At 33.4% G+C, this 23,319-nt stretch overlaps 1 protein-coding gene across 2 annotated transcripts; it reads left to right on the forward strand.

Moving 5' to 3' along the window:
- Positions 1-52: 52 nt before the first annotated feature.
- On the forward strand, positions 53-12,791 carry LOC107023481 (AP-2 complex subunit mu). Of its 2 annotated transcripts, none has more exons than XM_015224190.2 (13): positions 53-347; positions 3,435-3,612; positions 3,983-4,073; positions 5,933-6,027; positions 6,254-6,346; positions 6,435-6,483; positions 6,554-6,692; positions 8,356-8,472; positions 9,139-9,229; positions 9,331-9,473; positions 11,327-11,441; positions 12,301-12,345; positions 12,423-12,791. In XM_015224190.2, exons 1-13 carry the CDS (start codon positions 265-267, stop codon positions 12,501-12,503), a joined length of 1,320 nt encoding a protein of 439 aa, XP_015079676.1. In that variant the 5' UTR covers positions 53-264; the 3' UTR covers positions 12,504-12,791. The 2 variants fall into 2 exon arrangements, with proteins under 2 accessions (XP_015079676.1, XP_015079677.1); XM_015224191.2 differs by having other exon boundaries at positions 6,257-6,346.
- Positions 12,792-23,319: the final 10,528 nt, after the last annotated feature.

Raw genomic sequence — 23,319 nt, forward strand, 5'->3', positions numbered from 1 at the left:
TTTTAATCGTTTTTAATTTTTAAACCGGGTCAGACGAAGAGCACGTGCTGTCGTCTTCATTTTGTTTCTGGCGTTGAAATACGAAAAAAGGAATACCGAAGACGGCGAATTTAAGCTGTCCCCAACTGGCGACATTTCTCTCCCATCTACAACGAATCTAACTGTTCTTCCCTACATTTTTCATTTCATTATTATTGAAGAACCTTTCGAATCATTTAGATCTGACTTGATCGAAGTTTCTAGATCCATTTCGGTGTTGCAGCCATGCCTGTGGCAGCTTCAGCTGTTTACTTCCTCAATCTCCGTGGCGATGTCCTCATCAATCGTCTATACCGTGACGACGTCGGGTATGTTTCCACTCTCTTCGCACGGATCAGTGTACGTAGAATTGTTATTTGATTTTCGGAACCAGTTGCTGATTTCTGTATAGAATTCTGGAAACTTTTGTTTGAACATCGAGATGGATCTACTTGTATATATTTAGATGCGTATGTTTGGAACTTTTTTTTTTTAATATGTTTTTGCTGTATTGTAACGAATCACCACATGAATCTATGTGTTGCAATTGTCTGTAACATCAATTTCCATAATCCAAATAGCGATCTCTTCGATATCACTCTCATCCAGATCCTCAACAAAATATTGGCTGTTTGCTGCAAGTAATAGACTTCCAATATTTCTTCTGAAATAGTGCTAGAAGAAAAGAGTAGGCACTTGCCCTTGAATCATAGCTATCAGCTGATATCACTGATTGATAATGACATCAAACTTCCACACTGGACTCCCAATCTTGAATGCTATTGAAAAACTGGTCACCTGCAGTTGAGTTTGTTGTAGTATTCTAGCTGTAACCCAGTATGTAATGACTTTCTAGTTCCCCATGCATACAACATGAACTTGATTAACTAATGCATTCTTTGCTCCCATGTCCAGATTCTCTCCTATAATTTCTATAGCATTAGCAGCAGTAACATGTAGAAGTTTGGGGTAGGATCCATAAGTATCTCCATCAGGGATTGGGTCGGCATAGAGCCAACTCTATTCCATATTCAGATGAAATTATTATAGGCATCTAAATTGGAAGCGGAACATTCATTGTAACAATGAAAACCCAATGAGTGCTTCCATCCAAAGAATTTCTCCCTTTCCCCAAATAAGTTACACCGGTTGCGAGGCTCAACCATAGAAATCATGTGCTTTTTGCAATTCTCATACATAAGGAACAATTAAATCGAAGAACAGAGAAATCAAATGAAGATGAAAGCAAAGATGAAGGAAAATAAAGAATTGGAGAGAACATAGATTTGATTCTTCATTCAGCATGCTGTAATATGGGATTACAAGTGAAAATAAAGAGTGTAGGAGAGTAAATCTAGATCGCGTGGCTCTTGCCCAATAGTGAAATTGCCTTTAACAGCTGCAACACAATTGACCTTTGAACACAACCCAGTGGTGACATCACCATCCTAACAAACTGTACTAGAGGGCTAAAGAAATAAAACAAATATTTGGGACTAAGCTGTAAATAGATGGAAACACCGGTAAGCTCATGGTGCCATTTGCTAACGTATGCATATATGTAAGTATGTGATGACTGGGAGGGTGGAATGCAAGGCAATGGATGTGACTACACTGTGCTGCCTTAACTCATTCTCATCTTGGAAAGCTGTTGCAATGTATGTTTTTGGAAGCTCGACATGTAGTTTATCTTATGCAATTAAATCAGGCTTCTTTGTTTGCCCTCTTCAGAGGAATTAAATTAGTTCTACGAGGTCATGCTCCAGGTACTTTGAGAAGACGAGGGAGAAAAAAATAGGGAGTATATTAAGCATTAACCTAGTTTAAAGCATATTTTGTAATGACTTTACTTGTTGCGTGATGCTGGTGTTTAAATTGAGTAGGCTTGAGATCTGGAATTTCACACTTGAATGTGTTTTCTCAGCTGGAAAGAGGGGGATCTTTGTCCAACAAGAAAGGATGTAATGAGATCCTTTGATCCAATGCAAAAATTCTAGCTTTTTTTTTATTGGATGTGGGTTAAAAAGTCTGATGCAACATAGTCTGATCCATTAAATTAATTCTTGAATCCACCTATTGTCATAAATAATTGTATTTGAAAGCGAGTGAGAGTTCTAGTGGCTGAAAGTAAGAAATATTATTCTTGTATATCTTTCCTGAAAATAGTTTTTATGGCGGAGAAATCTACTGGAGCCAATCCTTTGGGTCAACTGCAAGTCTACAACCTTTGAAACTTGGGGATGATGAACTTACCACTTTTCCTTTCTCCGCTTAAATGCTAGATTTAGTTACCTTGAAGCAGGGTCGAACTTGTGACCTAAGACACAATTCCCTCAAGCTTTGTCAGTTGAACTAATCGCTAGGGCTGTTTCCAGAAAATATAAACTTATGATACTATGAATTTGCCGCGGAAAGCATCTCCCGTTGTTAGTTGGACTTGCAATTCCTGACCAAGTAGATATTGGAAGTTGACTAATAAAATCCTCTATTAATAGCATGAGATGTGATTGAGTTTCTAGAGCATTTTCCCCCTTTAGTATCTTTTCACCCCCCTTGAAAATAGAGGGGATGAAACTGATCAAGTGGGAATAATTCTCTCGTCTTTGGGTCCCTTGGTGAGACAATTGAAACTAAAAGCAGAAGCTTATCAAAATGCTCCTCCTGTGACATATATTGTTATGCTTGTTTGCTTTAAATGGGTGTTCCAATTCCCATTGCTCTCTTCATCTTTGCAGATTTTCCTCTTATCTCCAAAAGATCATAACCTTTCAATTTCACTTTTTAATATTGATATAATTAAATCAAACTGAAGAAAATCATTCCTCTGCAGACAGTGTTATCAATTAATTTTAGTGTTTTCAAATTCTTATTTTGTTTTTGTTTTACAATAAACTTTAATTCTCTTTTGGATTCCTAATTTAGCTTTGATGCTATTCTCTGCATTTTTCCTCCTTGTGTCTTAAGTTTGACCTTTTTCCCTTGGATTGATAAAATAAACTGTCTATCTTTCTCTTAATCTGTCAACAGTCACATGTTTAACAGGTATTTGGTAATTTGAATACAAACATGAAACGTGTCACTTGTAAGAAATGTGCCTCTTATTCTGCTATCAAGAAATTCTGACCAATGTTCAGCTTGGATTTGTCAATATTTGGCTTTGACATCCGTTGCAATTACCATTTGTAGGTTTTATAAATAACATCTATTTGCCCATTTATCTCATTACCATTTTAAAACTGATAAACATGTTTGTGCAGTAAACCAATGAGATCTTGTCTTCAGCTTCTGTACTTTCTTCTTTTTTTCTAATAAGATGTGTGCTGAAGTCCATATTGCCATGAGTGGTAAAAAATAAAGAGGTCTATTGCAATATAATCTGTGATGTTCTCGTTAAACTGTGAACTTGATTTGAACAGGGGTAATATGGTAGATGCCTTCCGGATGCATATAATGCAGACAAAAGAACTCGGGACATGTCCTGTCAGGCAGATTGGAGGTTGCTCTTTCTTCTACATGAGAATTAGCAATGTCTATATTGTGATTGTAGTTAGCACCAATGCAAATGTCGCATGTGCATTCAAGTTTGTGGTTGAGGTAACCTCACTCTCTTAATTGTTAAGTTTGTAAAATATCTGTACCTGGCGAGAAGTAGCATACATACATTGGAATAATCGAGGTTCACACAAATTTCCCAAATACCACAGTTATAAAATAACATCATACCATACATTTTCAACCATCTCAGGAGAAACGTGCATGATTTCATATGAAATGGAGAAGGGGAGCATAATGCCATATCTATTATTTAATTGTCTAAATCTGTCTTCTGCTTGTCATTGTTACCACCCTTTCTTCTTATAACTGGTATAATGAATGTGATATTATTTGTAGATGTGGATTTAATTACAGTGTATTCTAGTTGTGTTTACTCCTTTTGACAACTTTCTTTTTGATTCTCATGCAGGCTGTTGCACTATTCAAATCTTATTTTGGTGGTTCTTTTGACGAAGATGCCATTCGTAATAACTTTGTCCTAATTTACGAGCTTTTGGATGGTAAGCCATTTGGAGATTATTTATTTTGACATTTTAATTTAAAAGTTCAATGTAGAAACCCTTTCTGTCTTATCAAAACAGATATCCTTTCTGGATAACTTATCCAAAAAGAAAAAGTTTCTCTGTATTAAATGTACTTCTTCAATTTTCAATTTTCTCAAGTGATTTTGATTTTTTATGTGTACAACTGCTTTCTCCTTTACCCACTTTGTTATCTTTGAGAGGAAAATTATAACTGGATAGAGCACCACTGTTAGGATAATGTGGAAACAGGAAAGCTAAGTTAAGGAGAGGCCAAGTTGGTTACGTAGTCCTCACTTCAATAATTCAATTGATTGATGACTGATAGGTGATGTCATTCTTCATATCCTCTCTTGCTAGGATCTCTTGTTTAGTGGTCATAGTTGCTTGTGTTTACCATTGCGGTTTGCTTGAACATGAGGTTTGTGTGAAGTGTAAACTGTATTATGGACCTTAAGAAAGCATGTGAATCTAGTAATTTTTGTTATTATCTTGCCTTAGTCACTTGCTAGTGAGATCTCTTTGTCCGATTTTGGCATGATGTACCGATGTAGTAAGTAGTATATTTCACTCGCGCGGACAGTGCACAACATAAAGAAAGCATTTTCTTAGGGGTCATTTGGTATATAAATGGGACAGGGCTGATCCTATTACTTAGGATGGGATATTAGTGGGGTAATAGAGGGCGGAAATGTATGTGTGACTAGTGTTTATATGTTGGATGACACAGTGAATTTAATTTTTATTTCCCAAATTCCCTATCCGAATTTATTATTTTGTAAGTCTATTGTCCACATTTTGATCTTTATATAATCGAAAATAGACAACAAAATTTTACCACATGTATTCAGTGAAACCAAAAGCTGTCTGAATGACATAATTTCAAGACACAACCAGAAATAGCAGAGCCTAACAACAGCATTGGCGGTGGATAGATTAAGAAAACACAAAAACAATTAGCAGAAGATGGAAAATATCAGGAAAAATTGAAGAAGGAAAAAAGAAATTATCGTAAGGTAGAGTCTGAATGCTTCATTTGGCTGGTAAGGAGCGAGATTGAATATCAGTTTTCTTTCGTTGGAGAAGAAATGTAGTAGTTTAGTTGGGAAGTGTTTGATCAGTGCTGACTGTTGGGGCAAAGGAAGAAAAAAAGGAAGGAAGAAGAGAAGCTACCCGAAGAGGGTCAAAGGAAGTCTGTGCTCTAGGGCCTCCAGGTGGAGGGTCTTGAAATTGTTGTAGTGGATAGGAAGGGGAGGAGGAAGAAGAAGATGAGGACAAGAAAAAAAGAGGAACCTTGCCCTGCTAATTAGTTGTCATGATGCACCTTCACTGCAATTTCCCTTTGTCCAGTTGTTACCCTTCTCTGTTTATATGGGATGTCCATTCAGTCATTGTCTCACATATGGAAGGCAGATTGCAAGCCCACTCCCTTGCGATGAAACAACATCCGGATCCTTATAAAAAGAAGGAAGAAAATCTCAGATAGAATAATCCAATATGGTCTAGTTTTGAATGCTGCCCGGGGCACACTTTTGTCTTGCCTAACCTGAGGCTGATCTGGTTTATGAAATGGCTAATGAGCCATTACTATTTTCATTATAATTTTGTTCCATGCATAGACATCTTAAACTGCTTTTCATCAACTTTCTGTTTATTTGGACTTTGGAGTATAACAATGAATGACAACTATCTATGGACAAGCTAATTACTTTAATCTGCATAGATCCGATAATCATTTGTTGTAAGCCACAAAGGTTACTGTTTAACATTTTCAATTTTTCATATACCTATCTAATGTGCTTTATAATTTGATTTTCGTTAATTTGCATACATCACAGAAATAATGGACTTTGGTTACCCTCAAAATCTTTCACCTGAAATCTTGAAACTCTATATTACTCAGGAAGGGGTACGCTCACCCTTTTCGTCAAAGGTTAGTTGTCTCCCTACTTGTTTTCATAGCATCATAGAGTAGTTTATAATATTTATCTATTTATTTTTTCTTAAAAAAGTACACTCATGAGATACCTCTTGAAAGAAAAAGATCAGTCATGAGCAAAGAGAAATATCTTTTGTAATATGACTTAACTTTGTTCTTTCTCAAAAGAAAAAAGGAATGGATAACTCTATTGACTTCTTCTTCTCATGCACAACTCCAGCAGCCTTTGGATAAACCAGTTCCAAACGCCACATTACAAGTCACGGGCGCTGTTGGTTGGCGCAGGGAGGGTCTTGTTTATAAGAAGAATGAGGTGGTTTTTGCTGTCTACCTCATAATAATTTTTTTGTAGTTCTCTTATCTGCGCAATTTCTGAAAAATTGAGATTTATATGTTTGCAGGTGTTTCTGGATATAGTAGAAAGTGTTAATCTCCTTATGTCTTCAAAAGGTATAAAGTTCTTGCGTGGCTTGGTGGATGCTTTTTTGTTTTCAGTTTTCCTCTAACAAGACAATTGTAGGTAGTGTGCTCCGTTGTGATGTAACTGGGAAAGTTCTCATGAAATGCTTTCTTTCTGGAATGCCTGATTTGAAGTTGGGGTTAAATGATAAAATTGGTCTTGAGAAAGAGTCGCAGCTTAAATCCCGTCCAACGAAGAGGTAAATTCTAATTACTTGTTTTTCATCACTGAACTTACATCTGCAGAATTTTCTTCTTGAACTACTTCTTCCAGTAGGTTTACTTAAGTAATTTCCAATTTAGGCTACTGTGAAATGAAGATTTTTGTTCGTTTGATATTAGATATCCTCAAAAAGGAAAGAATGATGTTGTCTTTTTTTTTTTTTGGTCTTTGCATCTAATTGGAAGAGAAATGTTAATGCTCGATACTGTCTCATAAAAAAATGTTAATGCTCGATAAGGAAATGGGATTGGGTTGTTCAAGAGAATTAGCAGCAATTTTCTTGATGTGGAAGGTTCATGAAACTTCCCCCACTAAAGGTAGCTTTTTCTTTTCTTTTTTTAATGAAAAGGTTAAATTTTATTACCGACTACCAAGCAGGTGCTTATAAGAGTGCATCATATTAGAGGTCTCCGTTCTATATATTGAAGGAATTCAGCAGATCCAACAAAGAGGCTAAGTTAGATACAACATTCTTCCTACAACACAAATAAAGACTCTTACAGCATCTAGATTTTACCTTTGCAATGTTATCACTCTTATCATTAGAAGATCTACTGATGCAAGTAGGAACTGCATTTTGGTAACCTATGTTGCAAGTAGGAACATCTACTGTTACCTATAATGCATTTTTGGAGGATACGACAGGTGCGACCATATTTTTGTAGAGTCCGAGTAACACAGTCCACAAAAAAGAATGAGCCACCTGATCATCAAGAGAGAACGGTTCTAGCTTTTGAATTAAGTCATATATGCAATCAAGTTCCCAGTCATACGAGTTGCTTCTTAATTGAAACTTCCAACCTGTTTAGAATAGCAATCGGCTACTGTAGAATCTTGGTAGAGATGGTTGCATAAAGATCCGGAAGTTGCTCCATTGGAGGAGTGTCATCCAGTCATCTATCTGACCACCGACGCTAGCTTAGATGTTTAAAGTTGCTTCTTAACGATGAATGTTTATTCTGAGACCAAAAGGCATATCTTCAAATGATGTGTGCATTAATATCTTTAGAAAAAAGATTATCTTGTATTCAAGCACTGTTCATGTTGTACTTGTATACTTAGCTTTTCTCAACAAAAAAAAGGTATTTCAAGAAAACCCATACATGCTTCTTTTACTACTTATGAAATTTAATTTTTTTATTTTTGTTTTTTTTGAGATGGTAACGAATTTATGAAATTTAAAATTCTAGCATATTTGTTCCATTCTTCTTAAGATTCAAAAGATACAGACGGTAATTGTAATTGCCTATGATGTCGGGCAGGGACCATAAATAAGATTTACCCGATCACGTAGTTTTACAAGTACCAGAATGATTACATGTACTTTAAAGCATGTTTTCATAATTTTAAAATGTTTATCTTCAATGTGCCGTATATCTTTATAATCTATCAGAACTAAAATGTTAAGATATGCTTTAAATGTTGGACTGCTTCTGTCTGTTGTGTTTCCATTTTCTGTAGAGTCCACAACTTACTCCTCCTAGTCTATTGAAACATGTAGTATGTAGCTTTTTCAGTTTGGCCTTCATGTTTGTTTCAGCCTATGCATGGTCGGGTGCCATTTTGTGTTGTCACCAACATAATGCGGTACCATTTTGTGTTGTCACCAACATAATGCATTACTTTGTTACTCTGTGCAGCGGAAAGACTATTGAACTTGATGATGTTACTTTCCACCAATGTGTAAACTTGACGAGATTCAATTCAGAAAAGACTGTCAGCTTTGTACCACCAGATGGTGAATTCGAACTGATGAAGTAAGTTCAAACTTCTGTCACTACATGGTTGTTTTTAAGTTCTATTTTTATTATCTTCTCAAGCTGGAAGCTTGAGTCTGTGGCTCTTCATTTATCTTTTATAGAACAATGCTAAATAGAATTGGAAATTTTGCATGTCAAAGCGAATGATTTGTACCTTTAACATCATAAAATCAATCTTGAATAAGTATCATATAAATAATTATCAACTTTGACTATTTGTCCGTTGAATTGCAAGTTCACTATAATCAGGTGAAATCACAGAGTATTCTGACCGTGCTTCCTATATATGAATTTTCTTCTCCGTCTTTCAATCTCTCATTTCATTCCCTTCCTGAGACATCTCAAACTAGAATTCACTTCTACATAAGATTATCCATTATACAACATTGACAAGTTTTAACAATTTAAGATCTAAATTACGTGTGATCTTTTCTCCGCGAAGTACTTCACACAAAAATTTGAACAGTTGGCTTGTTATCTTCTTTAAACATTACTAGAACAATATGAAAGCAAAACTACTGTGCTACAACAACTACGCCTCAATCTCAAACAAGTTGGGGTAGGCTATATTATCAATTTATCATCACTTCTCCATTTAAGCTCAACTCATGTCATTTTCATAACAGTGCCTGAATTTATAATTGCAAACTTTTTTTCCCTCAGGTACCGCATTACCGAAGGAGTAAATCTTCCTTTCCGTGTATTGCCAACAATCAAGGAATTAGGTCGTACGCGAATGGAAGTGAATGTTAAGGTTTGTTACACTTCTTTCAATATAGAATAAAATTTATTTCGAAACGTCGGTCCACGTAGATATCATTTATAATTTTCTAACATGATTTGTATCCTTTTCAGGTTAAGAGTGTGTTTGGTGCAAAAATGTTTGCTCTTGGAGTTGTCATTAAAGTTCCAGTGCCAAAGCAAACTGCAAAAGCAAGCTTCCAGGTGACATCAGGGAGAGCAAAGTACAATCCATCCATTGACTCTTTGGTGTGGAAGTGAGTGTGCAATAGATTTATCTTTTTTGGTGTAATCCTATAGGGTTACAAACTTAATTTATTCGGGGTTTGACCTCGGGTCTCAAGTTGACTGTGACTTCAACCTAGTCTAAAAATATGAAATTGACATTGCTCTAGATTGGACATTGTTCTTGAAGATGTTGTACACTTTATGCATTAGGACCTTGGTTGCATGTGAATCAAACTTCTGACATCTAGTCATATAGTCTTAGAAAAACCTATATACTATTTGGATCGTATTTAGTTTAAAAATATTTTGGAATTTGATGAATACTTGCCTCTTTATATGTAACAAAAAATGAATGTACAAATAAATGTAGGGGTTATTGAAGTGACTGGTATCCACAAGCTAATGCCAGGATGTGACATTTGCTTTTTTTTTTTACCATTAGGCATAATAACTGTATGTGTGTGGTGGTGTGGGGATTTTTTCAGTGTTTGGGCGTGACTCCTTTCATATGACAGACATTATTAGGGAAGACCCCCTTTCAAGTGAACGTTTGGAAATTTAGCCAATCTAGATTAATTAGACAGACCTCTTATATATTTGTACTAATTGAGTTGGTGTTTATGGAGTTACAGCCAACCTCTCTATCTGAATCTTACTCAAAAGTCAGCAGTGGTGTAATCCCATTAGTAAAGATCTCAATAGCTCAAGGTGGAGATTTGGTCTTTGCTATCATGTTGTCCATTATCAAAAATCAATATTACGTACGAAATGCTAATTTTCTATTTCTTTCATCCCTTCACTTATGGATCCTTTTTACCATGGAATTTGCTGCTATAAATCAATGGATGAGAGTTTTGTCTGTCAAAGATTATCTTTTTGTTTGGTGGCATTTTATCTCTTTTAGAATGTTTCACCACATTCTTGTTACAGAAACTTGACAGAGTTACAAAGGGAAACCTGTTAGGCTATACTGGTTTCTTTATGTCATCAAAGGAGAATAATGCGTGCTTCAGAGTGATCCATTTTGTTCAAACTGGAGGCAATTGGAATTCTGTAGAAGCGAATGTTTAGCTTAGACTCTGCCTTTGCAATATGTTATGTAGTCACATGTAGTTTATGTCTCTATGTGCATAATTGCTTGCTTATAGATGCTTTCCTTGAAGCAAGTAAAATTGCATACACTTCATCTAAGCTGATCTGTTTATGCTTGAAAGTTGACAAACAGATGTTCTTATACTATCGCTCGTCGTTTTGAACAATATGGAATTTTCTTTGCATGAGCTTTTCCAGCCTCTCAAACATGTATTATAATACAGCCTCAAACTGTCTTGATGGAGAATATATTCTCTAGAACTGATAAAGAAAAGGGGGGGGGGGGGTAGAAATGTGGTGTACAAGAAGGGAGTTCTGGTGAGAAAAAAGTGGGATCTTCTTGGTCAAGTTGTTGTCCATGGGCAGTGGAAGACTACGACTGCTCAAATTTTGTCTTTCTTTGTTGCTTCTAAAAGGAATTAATTGTCCCTTGTTCTTCAAGATATCATAATCCGGTAAAAGGTGTATTATTGACCAGTGTTCATATAGAAGCAAGTAGCATAATTGCTCAGTTCATTTGACAAATATGTTTTTCTTGGCCCCCTTTTTCCGTTTTTATTTTGAAGTATCCATTATTTCAGCTTCTCGACCATGTTGTGGCAGAGATGGAGTGCACACAAATGTTCTCGTCCATTTTGCCACTGATCCAAGATATTGCTGTGAATACTATAATTGTGTATTGACCATGTTCTGTATTCTTTAATAGCATGCCAGCTATACTTTTCTACCTTCTTCTGCAGTACATCTAGTTTCTAGTGGTTGGATCTTCAATATGGGCTTCTTGTTGCAGGATAAAAAAATTTCCTGGGCAAACTGAGTCAACAATGAGTGCTGAAGTGGAGTTGATTTCGACAATAGCAGAGAAGAAGTCCTGGACTAGGCCACCAATTCAGATGGAATTCCAGGTGCCTGAATATTTTATTTATTTATTTATTTATTTTTTGGGGGGGGGGGGGGGTGATAACTGTGTTCACTTGGTCAATGATGGCATGTACTCCTAGCTTCAATGGTTTTTGTTCTTGGAGAGGAGGTGGAACCTGAATGTAAGAATTTTGGAATTAGATGCAAATGGCTGAGCCCAATGCTTAGAAAAATATTTCCAGAAGGACTACTAAGAGTAGGAGACTGCTATTGAATCTTGTACCAATCAATGGCAATCATCATCGCTATTTGCTACTACTTTCTTGTGACACAAGTTGTGGAGGAGTTTGGTATTCAGCCTTGTCAAAATGATATACCAGCCAAGTTTACTAGCTGATTGGAGGAGCTGTACCTTCGTTGGATTAGAAGGGAAGGGAAAATAAAGAAAGGAAATAGTGAGACAATTGTATTCTCATTGTTTGTTTGTATTGACCAGAAGGTGGGTGGGAAGAAAAAAGTAGATAGCCTTGCTTTTCATAGACCAAGTTGGACTTTTTGAAAATTAACTTTGTTCTATTATTTTTCTCTCTAGTCTCTTTTGTGCTTGAATTTTGTAAGCTCAGTTTTTCTTTCCCTTTTCTCTATCTTCCAATCAAGTGGTAGCGCATTTCACTCGTTATTAGGGCAAGCTTTATGGGCACTCACGTGATGGCAATAGTCATTTCTTTTCTGACTTAAATCAGCATAGCAATTAGAAAATGTAGGTTATAACAGGATCTGATTTCATAGAATCAGTTATGGCACTGTTTAGGATTACTAACTGTTGAAATTTGTTGTGCTTCTTTGTTTCTATCATGGTTAAACTATTTGTTGCAGATGCATGACCCACTTTTGTCATTGTAGGTTCCCATGTTTACGGCATCTGGACTTCGAGTTCGCTTTCTCAAGGTATGCTTGCCAAACTTGTAATTAACTAGGGACTGATTTTGGGTCGAAATGCTGCTTCACTTAGTAACTGTTTACAGGTATGGGAAAAGAGCGGCTACAACACAGTTGAATGGGTTCGCTATATCACAAAAGCTGGTTCTTATGAGATTAGGTGCTGAAAAATAGGTAAGCTGATCTTGTTTATAGGATCAGTATTATGGAAGCCCAAGGTATAGGGGCGCCATTTTGTTATGCTGGAAATGCAACTTATGCATCTTGTATTTGAGGGCTTTTAGACATGGTTTGTCTATAGTATATTTGTCCTGTGAAATTCATTGTTCTGTTGTACAGGTTAGTTCTTTACGAGGACTAAGAAGAGGCTTTTGTTTCCATTCTATTTGTATATTTGACATATTCCCCCTTAAACTATTTTTCCATTGAACTAATGAAAACCATGGGATTACATAGTTGTCTCTTGTTTGTGTCGGTGGGAGACCATAGGTAATCAATGGAATAGCCAAATTGGGCGGTACAGCATGGTAAATATACATTCTCTGTATGTGTATGGTAAAGTGCTTTCATTCGTTTTTGCATCCATAAAAGTATGTAGGAGTGTTTTGTCCTGTTGCCCTTTAACAGTCGTAGAACTACTCTTTTAGCTCCTTGTTGTTTAATTTCTGCTAGTACTATCTTTTATTTTGTATATTTCGTTTGTAGTATTATTTATTTGTGGTTTTGTTTTATTACTATCTGTTGTTTTTTGTACTTCTATTATCTCTTTTTCTAGACAAGTTTTGTTTTGAGTTGGGGTCCATTCGAAACAACCTCTCTATTCACATTTGAGGTAGAAGTAAGTTTCGTATACGCACTACCCTTTTTTAGATTTCACTATGTTGGACTACATTGATATGTAAGTTGTATTTGTTTTTCGCGTTGTGGGTGGGGGGACGCGGGGAGCACAAAGAAGAAGAGATTACGTAAGCTATATACGTGTGTAAGAAGCAAAAAGGGACGTGTACGTTATACATATTATACATTAGAATGAATTGTATACATATTTTGTATTATGTACTTTTAACACACAAGAATTACTTGAAATACACTAATGATGCATTAGGGGTAAAGTCACAAACATTGAATACATTGTATACTGAACTTTTATATATTGTGTAATAGTATGTGTACAGAGAGCAGTTTAAAATTGTGAGGTTCAAGTTCAAGCTTATATAGATCAATAATCAATATGTAAAGTCATAAAGTACATATAATTTAAAAAGGAATTTAATCTGATAAGTTAAATATGATAGATCAAGATGTGTCAGGTTAGGAAATTCAGTAAATTTAAGGTGAGAGATGTATAATTTTTTTTAAAATATCATTTATAAGATAATACTTTTTGAGACTAGAGAGTTGTTTACTCACAATAAATTTTATTTCACGTGCAGTAATATGTGATGTTATCCCATAAGGTATTAGCGAATAGCAATTAGAATAAGAAAGAGTGTAGAAGATCAAGAGCTTGATCATGAGACACAAATGAAATATAAAGAATACTTCAAGTTGACATAGAGCGGAAAATAAAAGAAACAAAGGAGAAGAGTTTGATATATTTCGCAACTTTGCCACTTAGATTTGATATACTCTCATTATGAAAATGATTCATATATATTCTTACTGTTTTACAAATGGTCAATATATACTTATATCATTGCAAAAAGAACTCATATATATTAAAGAAAGTTTAGAAAATAGTTTAAAATTTATATTTTTTATTTTAAATTTAAGAAATTCATGTAGGACATATATGATCCTTCTAGAAAAGGTCAATTTAATCTTTTTTATATATAAATTGTTTTTTTACTTCTTTGATTATTATTACTTGATTTTTCTATTCTTATTTTATTTTTCTTTCATTCTTTAGTGTAAAAGGGTAAAAATTAAATAATTTTTGTGGCTATATTGTAATTTATAACTTTTTTCTGTCATATTGTAATTTAATTTTTGTAATTGTAGAAAAATGAGGTATCTATAATAAATTTTACAAGAAACTTAGTGAAACATATATAAACTTGACTATCAAAATAATAAACTTAGATTAGTCGCTGGCTCAGGCACACTTTGTCTTGCTGGTGTTGGTGTTGCCACAATTGTTGCTCTAGTTTTGACCATCTGTGAAATAGAACGAAGAAGGTCAGATATCAATTTGTATCACGTGGATACCAATTGGATTCAAGTAATAGCACAAAAGAAGAAAGAAATAAGTTTTCCTAAAGTCTTATAGCCTCTGGAAGAAAAGAAAGTTGTACCAGTACCGTTTCGCAAGACTTTACTGGTCTTGTCCTTGTGTGATGAGATCACCGAACCTAAAGCTCTGATACCAAGTTTGTCTTGTCCTTGTGTGATGAGATCACTGAACCTAAAGCTCTGATACCAAGTTTGTCACGACCTAGACGAGTCATAAGTGGCACCCCTTAACCTCCTAAGTGACAAATCAATGAATTCAACCCCAACTTATATCAATTGTTCAACTTATGGAAAACAACCATAATGCTGAAGTTCGAAACATATTGAAGTAACCAATACAATAAACCTCTACAGTCTATTACATATAATCCCCAAAAATTGAAAGTCATTATATAAGGACATTTATTTTCAAAATAGCTGGTCTAAGAGTATTAAAGACACCAAAATAAACAAGTAGAATAGTTTATGTCCGAAATTTAAGGACATCATGTCATAATCGGGAGAATCCAGCGCGAACTAGAAGTAGCTCGCCTTGAAATCTGATGAGCTAGAGACTGGCTAGAGCTGAGGACAAGTCGAAGTCGATGGTACACTTGTTGCACTTCACAAAAAACAACCAAGAAAACACAAGGAGTCAATACATGGGAACATGTACTGAGTAGATATCATCGGCCAACTCAAAATAGAAACTAATATCAATTAATAATAGTACAAAGTCAAATATGACACTTAGCATATGGCAAGCAACAACCAACATGAACAAGTGACAACAAAACTCAAGTAAGTACGTAATCAGTAATAAAAGATCACACATGAGGACATATGCCTCCAAACTAAGCTATTTTAGGAATTGAGTTCTTTGAGATTGAGTACATTACGTGATTTTTATATGTTTTCTTTTAATGTTATCGTGTCGGAACGTGACATTGATCCAATAACATCGTTCTGACTCGTGGTACTCGATTCAATAAATAGTGCAGAAACGTGACATCCAATTCAATAATATCGTTAATTTATCATTTATTATGACTACTTTTCACTTTATTGACAATATTTCATCCAGCTTTCTTTATTCAAGATATCACATTGATAGAGTAGGTTCAAGATGATAAATTTCACGATCTCATGATTTCAAACCAATCACAAATAAAACATAGATTATCCAACTCACACAGCCAAGTACATAGAGAAATTCACAATATTACTCAATGACTATCAATCACAACTAGGAGTCTATCTAGTATATAAAATAAATCATAACTTGCCTCCACTGAATAGCTGAATTCAAGCAAGCTAATCCCTCAATGTTTTTCCTTTCTTCAATGTCTCAAAATATTATCAATCTATCAAATATATAATATTTGTAAATTAACAAGTCCATTGATACCCATATTACTATATGTCTAGTCTAGACCCAAAAACTCACTCAAATTTATAGTCAAATTCCTAACTTTAACACCAACTAATTTATCAAATCTCGTGTCTCAAATTTCAAGCCTAAAGTTAAGTCTGTATACCTTCAAATTACTTAATCTAATGATATTCATATGATATAATACACAGAATATTTAATTACTTATCTTAATATATCAAAATTCAGCTCATAATATGATCACAAAGAATGATAACCTTATATTTACGTAAATTATCTGTGGACCATAAGCATTAACCACGAAACTCACCTTAATGTGATTACAATTATTGTATTATCCTACTCCGCCCCAATCATCACATCATAATTTCTTAATAATTATCTCCAAAGTCAATTGGGTCATGTTTTATTTCTAAATTTACACATCCACAAGTGACAACACATTTTTGCCCCAAAGGACTAATCATTGATCATAAAACTTACTAGTAAACAAAGCTTAATTATATATGAGAATTTTTAATTACAAATAATTAATGGCTCTACTGTTTTTTTAAGGGCAACTTTCACATATAGCAAACATAAAATTCATATTTGTAAGCTATAGCAAAGTTTGCATAATTGCACTCCATAGCAAACATATAAATGTATAATTCGCTATACATATACAATTGAAGCGAATTATACAAAACGAAGTGTATAAAACGAGAAAGAGAAAGAGACTTGCACAGAATTGTATAAACACGAAGTGTATAAAATGAATTGTATAATTATAAGTGTATAGAACGATTATATACAATTGAATTTGTATAAAATGAGAAAGAGAGAAAGGCAAAAGAGACTTGGACGGGGAATATACAATTGAATCGAACTGTATAAAACGAGAAAGAGAGAAATTATATACAATTTGAATTTGTATAAAACGAGAAAGAGAGAAAGGCAAAAGAAAATGGGCAGGGGAGTACTTTTATTGTATAAATATAAGTGTATAGGACGAAAATATATGTATTTGCATGTGTATATACAATTTTCTCTCACTTTATACAAATAGAAATGCAGTTTATACATTTCGCTTCTGTTTGTATAAGCGAGAGAGGCGAGGATAGCAAGCAAGATTAGAGAGAGTGGCGAGCGAGATCTGGAAGAGGGGAGAGAGGGAACAAAAATATATGTATTTATACAGTTTCCTCTGCTTTATATAAATAGAAACATATTTTATACACTTGTGTTTGTATAAAAGTGAGAGGAAGCGATCGAGAGATGGAGCGAGAGAGGAGAGTGGCGAGCAAGAGTTTAGGGAGAGAGGTGACTGACAAACAGTTTGCTACGGGACACGATTAAATCAAAGAGTGGTTATTGCAATTAATTTGATTTATTAGTTTGCTATTATATACAATTTTTTTCTCAATTAGTTTTAGTAAGTGATTAAAAGTTGCACCATCATTGCTATAATTCCTCTAGCTAATGTGTTATTATTAAGTATGTGAAATCTTCTACACTACGTAATAAAAGAATTGAAAATTTTAGAGCTCATATCTGATGCACAACTATTTCAATTTGACTTTCGTTCCAAGTCATTTTGTCTTTGTTCTCCTTTTTCCCCCTTTTCTTTTCTTCTACAGATTATTTACTATCCTAATTATTAAAAGACTAATAATAAAAGTGACAAAAGTGATTCCCTACTAATTTTATTGTTAGTTTCTTTAACTATCAACTAAATAAATTATTTAAACTACCCCCTTAATCATATAACTTTGATTACGAGTAGTCCAAAGTACCCATTTAAAACCTGTTGAAATAGTTTTTTATGAAATTAAAAATTCTAGTACTCAAAGCGACCAAATAGGTTCCACATAAAGTCCAATAAATATTTCCTTCATACAATGAATAATAACTCTAACTCACTAAACATAATAATGGATGTTCACACGTATTTTTACAAGTTTAGGAAATTGTAGTAATAAAGATTTTATTTTATTTTGAAAAGAAAAAAAAATATTAAATTAGTCTTTTCATAATTTCGACCAAATTATGATCTCATAATTCTAGTCATTTAGCACTTTCCTAAAAGTAATAGCAAATATACATATTCATGTCTTGTGTAAATACACATTATTGCACGTGAATTCAAATGAGTGCTAAAAAATATCAATTGTTAATTTTTATTCATTCAATCTAGGAATATATTGCATTTTATAGTTCGTGAATTGGGTCGAACACTAATTTTAGTCTCTCTTCTATTTCTCTCACTCTAATTGTGCAAGATAACATAAAAAAGTTCAAATGAAAGCTATAAAAATGAACATATCATTTATAATAATACAATTTTGTTTGATTCTTCATTAGATAAAAATAACTATATTACAATAATTTAATATTTATTTTGATCTTTTATTTACAATTTTACTATTTACATTCCTATTTTATTCAAATAAGGAGAAACGTCGTGGTGATTCGAAAACTAATCAATTGATTTAATTTTAAAAGAATTTTAAGATTAAACTAATTTTACCTAATTTTAGGAAAAAACTAGGAAACCATTAATTGATCTACGAATTGAGAAATTCTAGGTAAGGTGTTCAAGTGATTCTGAAGGGAAGGTGTTAGGCACCCTTCGAAATTCACAAATGTGGGTCTCAACTAAATTCATGAGGAGAAAAATAAAATAATGTACAAGTATTATAAACATGCAATATATACAAATAATATGATAAAACAATAATATATGAATCGGCCTAAATTTGTCTATCATGAACAATATACACAGTAATAATTAAATATTATAATTTATACTCCTTTCAAATAAATTCAATGGGAAGAAGCTTTGTGTACCTGTAACGACACTTAGTAAAAGTGTTAGCATTAAATAAATATGAATAAGAATAGATTAAATAAATAATAACTTAAAATTAAAATCTATCTTATATACATAAGATGCCTTAAAAATCGATGATAATTTCTTCATTGGCCAAATTTAACAAGTATATAATATAAGCTTAACTTTATTTTTCCGTCTTTTACAATGTGAAGGCCTCCAAAACTGACGAAGAGATTTTTTCATTGATCATTTAACTTACAATCAAATTTGATTAAAAAATATATATATCCAGAGTACAACTTAAACAAACAAAATGGCAAAGCAATTTAAATAATTGCAAATAAATTAAAAGGGCGGTGAATAAGCAAATAACCCCAAAAAAAAAAAAATCAAATCTAAAGCTGTTAAACATACTTAAGAACAAACAATATGCAAATCAACATAACAAGTTGTGTGCAAAATTAACATCAAGCTGGCAGCAAAAATAAAAACAAAATAATGAAATAAACAAAGTTAGAAAAATCAACATTAAATAATAATTATAACTTAAATAAAAATCGGCAACAATTAAAAATAAAAGTAACATTAGAATCTGCTCATCATTAGTTTAATACAATAAAAAATGCTAAAAATAAAAAGTAAAGAAAAATAGTAGTGTGTAGATAATTCAAGTATCAACAAACAATAAGCAAAATATATCAATAATAACAAAAAAAACGTTCAAATTTAATGTAGAACAAAACATATATAAAACACCCAAAATGAAAACATGAATTAAACAACATCACTCCAACAAACACTAAAAGCGAAAGTTAATACAAAACTTAAGAATATACCAAAATTCAAGATGAGAAGGTTACAGTGGTGATTTGGGTCGTTGAAGTTCCGCTGGAGCTTTGAGCTCGCCGTTAATGGCTTCAAGTTACCTGCTAAATAAGAGAAAAAAATCGTGAAAGGGGAGAGGGAAAAGGACTGGTTCGTGTGTTAGCTCCGGTTCATCGGTACTTTGACCTACTTGCCGGCGCTACTTGGTGCAGCGAACGAAGGAAAAAAGCAGGGGTTTTAGAAGTGGTTTTTGATCGATTCTGGTTGTTGAACAGCGGTGGTTTCTCCGGTGGGTTTGGGGTGGGGTTTGTGGGTTATTTGTGGCTGCTTTTCGCCCGAAAAAGAAAGGATTTGATGTTGTTTTGCTGGTCAGCCGGAAAGAAAACAGAGGTGGTGTTTAGGGTTTGATTTGGCTGTTGTTTTCACCGGAAAAAAATATAGGAAAGGGGGAAAGAGTTACAGCAGTATGTCTTCACATCACCGGAGCGGTGATGGGGTGGTGGTGATTGTCGAATCTTCGCCATAAAGGAGACCCTTTTTATCAATTAAAAATCTGAAAATTTCCTAAAATCTTATCCCCAATATTGTATTCACCCTCTTTGTATTTTGATCTAATTGTTATTTAAATAGTGAATTGTTATTCAATTGGCTCAAACGATGGGCTTAGCATTGTGGTCCAAATTGTATGAATAGAAAATCCAAAATTCTTTTCGTATTTAAATAAATTTTAAACTGTGCTAAATATCAAAATTTTAAAAATAATTGAGTTTTAAAAAGAGTCGCCGCCTAATTTTAGGAAAATTAGGAAACCATTAAATTTTACGAAATCAATTTGATTGTAGGTAAGGGGTTCAAGTTATTCCGAAGGGAAGGGGTTAGGCACCCTTCGAAATCCACAATTGTGGTTCCCGACTGAATTCATTTTTTTTCAAATTGAGGAAGAATATAAAATAATATACAGATATAATAAACATGCAATATACAAAATAAAACAAAATAATAATCGGCCTAAAGTTTGTCTAACGTCAATATTTACAAGATAATGAAATTAAAAGTATGATTCGAACTTCATTCGAATAATTTCAAGGAGAAACACCTCCGGGTACCTGTAAACACTTAGTAAAAGAGTTAGTACCAAATATATAAAAATAAAAATCCGTCTTGTTAACATGGGAGGCCTTGGAAATCAACGGTAATTTCTTCATTGACCATTTAACAATTTATAATATAAACTTAATTAAATTTTTCGTCTTTCAAAATGGAAAAGGCCTCTAAACCCGACGGATAGATTTTTCATTGGCCACTTTCAACATTTAATAAGCTAAGTAACTAAAATATAACACCAACCTTCATTAATTGAATTAAGCCCTTATATATGTTATCATTTAACTAATAATTGAAAGAAAACAAATTATATTAACTAATAAAAATAACAGTAAACTAGAAGCAAATCTAACAAACATTTACATGACAGTAACCAAGATATAAGGATTGAAGCAGGGAGCTCGCTAGAAAAAATAAAATTTACTATCCTATTTTGAAATCAAACAAAACCAAATGAAATTGCTAACATAATAGTCGTCGGAGTTAACAATCTAAAAGAATTTATCTCTATATATATAAAATAATGTAAGTAAAAGTATTCTAAAAGAAAAAAATAACAATGCAATACTATTTAAATATCCAATGAACAATTTTAGCAAGATAGGAAGTGTAAACTTAAACGTAAAATAAACATAAGATAAATAAATAAAAGTAATCTACCTAAACAGAATAAATTTCCAAACAAGCAGTCATATAAAAATATTCAAGCGAAATATGAAATTCAACATAGAACAAAATCAACAACAAAAAAAATAAAAATAAAATGGTAAAATAGTTCAAGATTTCTACCAGAAATTGAAGAAAAATATCAAAGCTCCTCGGAGCTATTGTACGCTGGATCTGGATTGTTTCCCGTCGATAAGCCTCGAAACTTGATGATTTTTTGGAGCTAGTAGCTCCCTGGTTCATTCATCTGCAATGAAAAAAAAATGAAATAATAAAAATGTAAAGGAAAAATGGGATGGGGGTTTTGTTTGGTGAGGTTGTTAGCCGGAAAAAGGGAAGAGAAACGGAGTTGTTTTAGGCGAGATTCTGACTGGAAGAGAAGAGTATTGTGGACTGTCTATTCTTGTTTACAGCTGCTGCCAGAGACGACCGGATAACAGGAGAGGAGGAGGATGGCGGACAGGAGAAAGGGAAAGGGAAGGAAGGGAGAAAGGGGAGGGGCTGGCGGCTGTGGAGAGAGGGAGGGCAACGGTTTTCTCCCTCTTTTTTTTTCTGAAAATTAATTCTCTCCCCCCACCTTTTGACCTAGTTAATAACTTAAATAAAAAACACAAAATGGGCTCAAATAACGGGCTTAGCATTGTGGCCCAAAATTACGAATTTTAAAAAATGTTAGGCCAAAATTGGGTGTCAACATTGAAAATATAATAAACGTAAGTAATGACATGTAAAAATGTAATTTTAATATTAACTAATAAAAAATTTTAAATTTTGATAAATAAAGATAGTTATCCATAAATTTATTTAAAATTATATAAAAGATTATTTGAAATAATAAATGAACAAAATCATGAATTTTGAAAATGTTAGGTCAAAATTAGGTGTCAATATTTAAAATTTCAAAAAATAAAGATCTTTAGAAATGGTATCAGAGCTTTCTAGAATTTAACAAAGATTATATAATTTTTATTGTGAATGACACTAGAAAATAGATTTCGCATGTTCATTCAATTATACAATGACATAAGTCTGACCAACATTATATGCATGAAAATGATTCTATTACACTACACCATTTTAGGCCTACGGCTACACTAAATCTGAGCAACGCTTGAAAAGTGTTGCCTAAAATATTTTTTGGAACACTTTTTAAATGTAGCCTATTTTTTAACTTTTCGCAACGATAATATTGGAAACACTTATAAAGTGTACCATTTAATGATATAGACCACACTTTATAAGCGTTGTCATAGTATGAAATAAATGGCAACAATTATGTATATATATGGCCACACTTTTAAAGGGTCCTATTTTTATAATTGTAAAAACAACACTATAGAAGTGTGGCAATTGATTCCCTCCAACATTTTCAAATATTTGACTAAAATATTTGATTCCCTCCAACATTTTCAACTCCCCCTCCCATTATTTTTGGCCAAAGCTGAAGAGTAGAACACAACGCAGGTTCTTTCCTATATGAAAAAGCACACAATTTTTCTTCTCCAAAACTTTAAATCGAATAGTAGAAGATGGAGATCGAAGAGAGGACGTTGAAGACTGAAAAGAAGAGCTGAAAATGAAAAGAGATGAGTTAATATTCTCTTCTCCAAAATCGGAATAGCCGAGTTGAGTTGAGCTAATGCTGATGAACTAGGGATCGATCGAGGAGTTGAAGATTGAAGAACTGAAGCTTAAAACAAACTTCATCAAGCGTAAGTACCAATTTTATACAGCTTAAATTCCTTTTCACTCTCTTCTAATCATCTAGTACTAAAAATAGTCAATTAATTGAATTTTTGTTTTGTGTTTAGAAGTAATTGATTAGTTTGGGATTGTTATTGCTGAAGAATCGAAGAGCACTGCGATTTCTCTGAACATGAACTGAACAAGACGATTTTCCTCTCAGCTTCGTTGTTCAAGATTGGAGAGCTGAAGAAGACGATTTTCTTCAAAGATTTCTGGGTAAACT

Source organism: Solanum pennellii, chromosome 6 (genome assembly GCF_001406875.1).
Source record: "Solanum pennellii chromosome 6, SPENNV200".
NCBI lineage: Eukaryota > Viridiplantae > Streptophyta > Magnoliopsida > Solanales > Solanaceae > Solanum > Solanum pennellii.

Excerpts from the sequence above, each read along its gene's own strand:
- LOC107023481 (XM_015224190.2), top strand. The coding sequence starts at position 265 with ATGCCTGTGGCAGCTTCAGCTGTTTACTTCCTCAATCTCCGTGGCGAT. Across the intron at positions 6,484-6,553 it reads TCTCCTTATGTCTTCAAAAG|GTAGTGTGCTCCGTTGTGAT; the intron begins GTATAAAGTTCT and ends AGACAATTGTAG. Across the intron at positions 6,693-8,355 it reads AAATCCCGTCCAACGAAGAG|CGGAAAGACTATTGAACTTG; the intron begins GTAAATTCTAAT and ends TACTCTGTGCAG.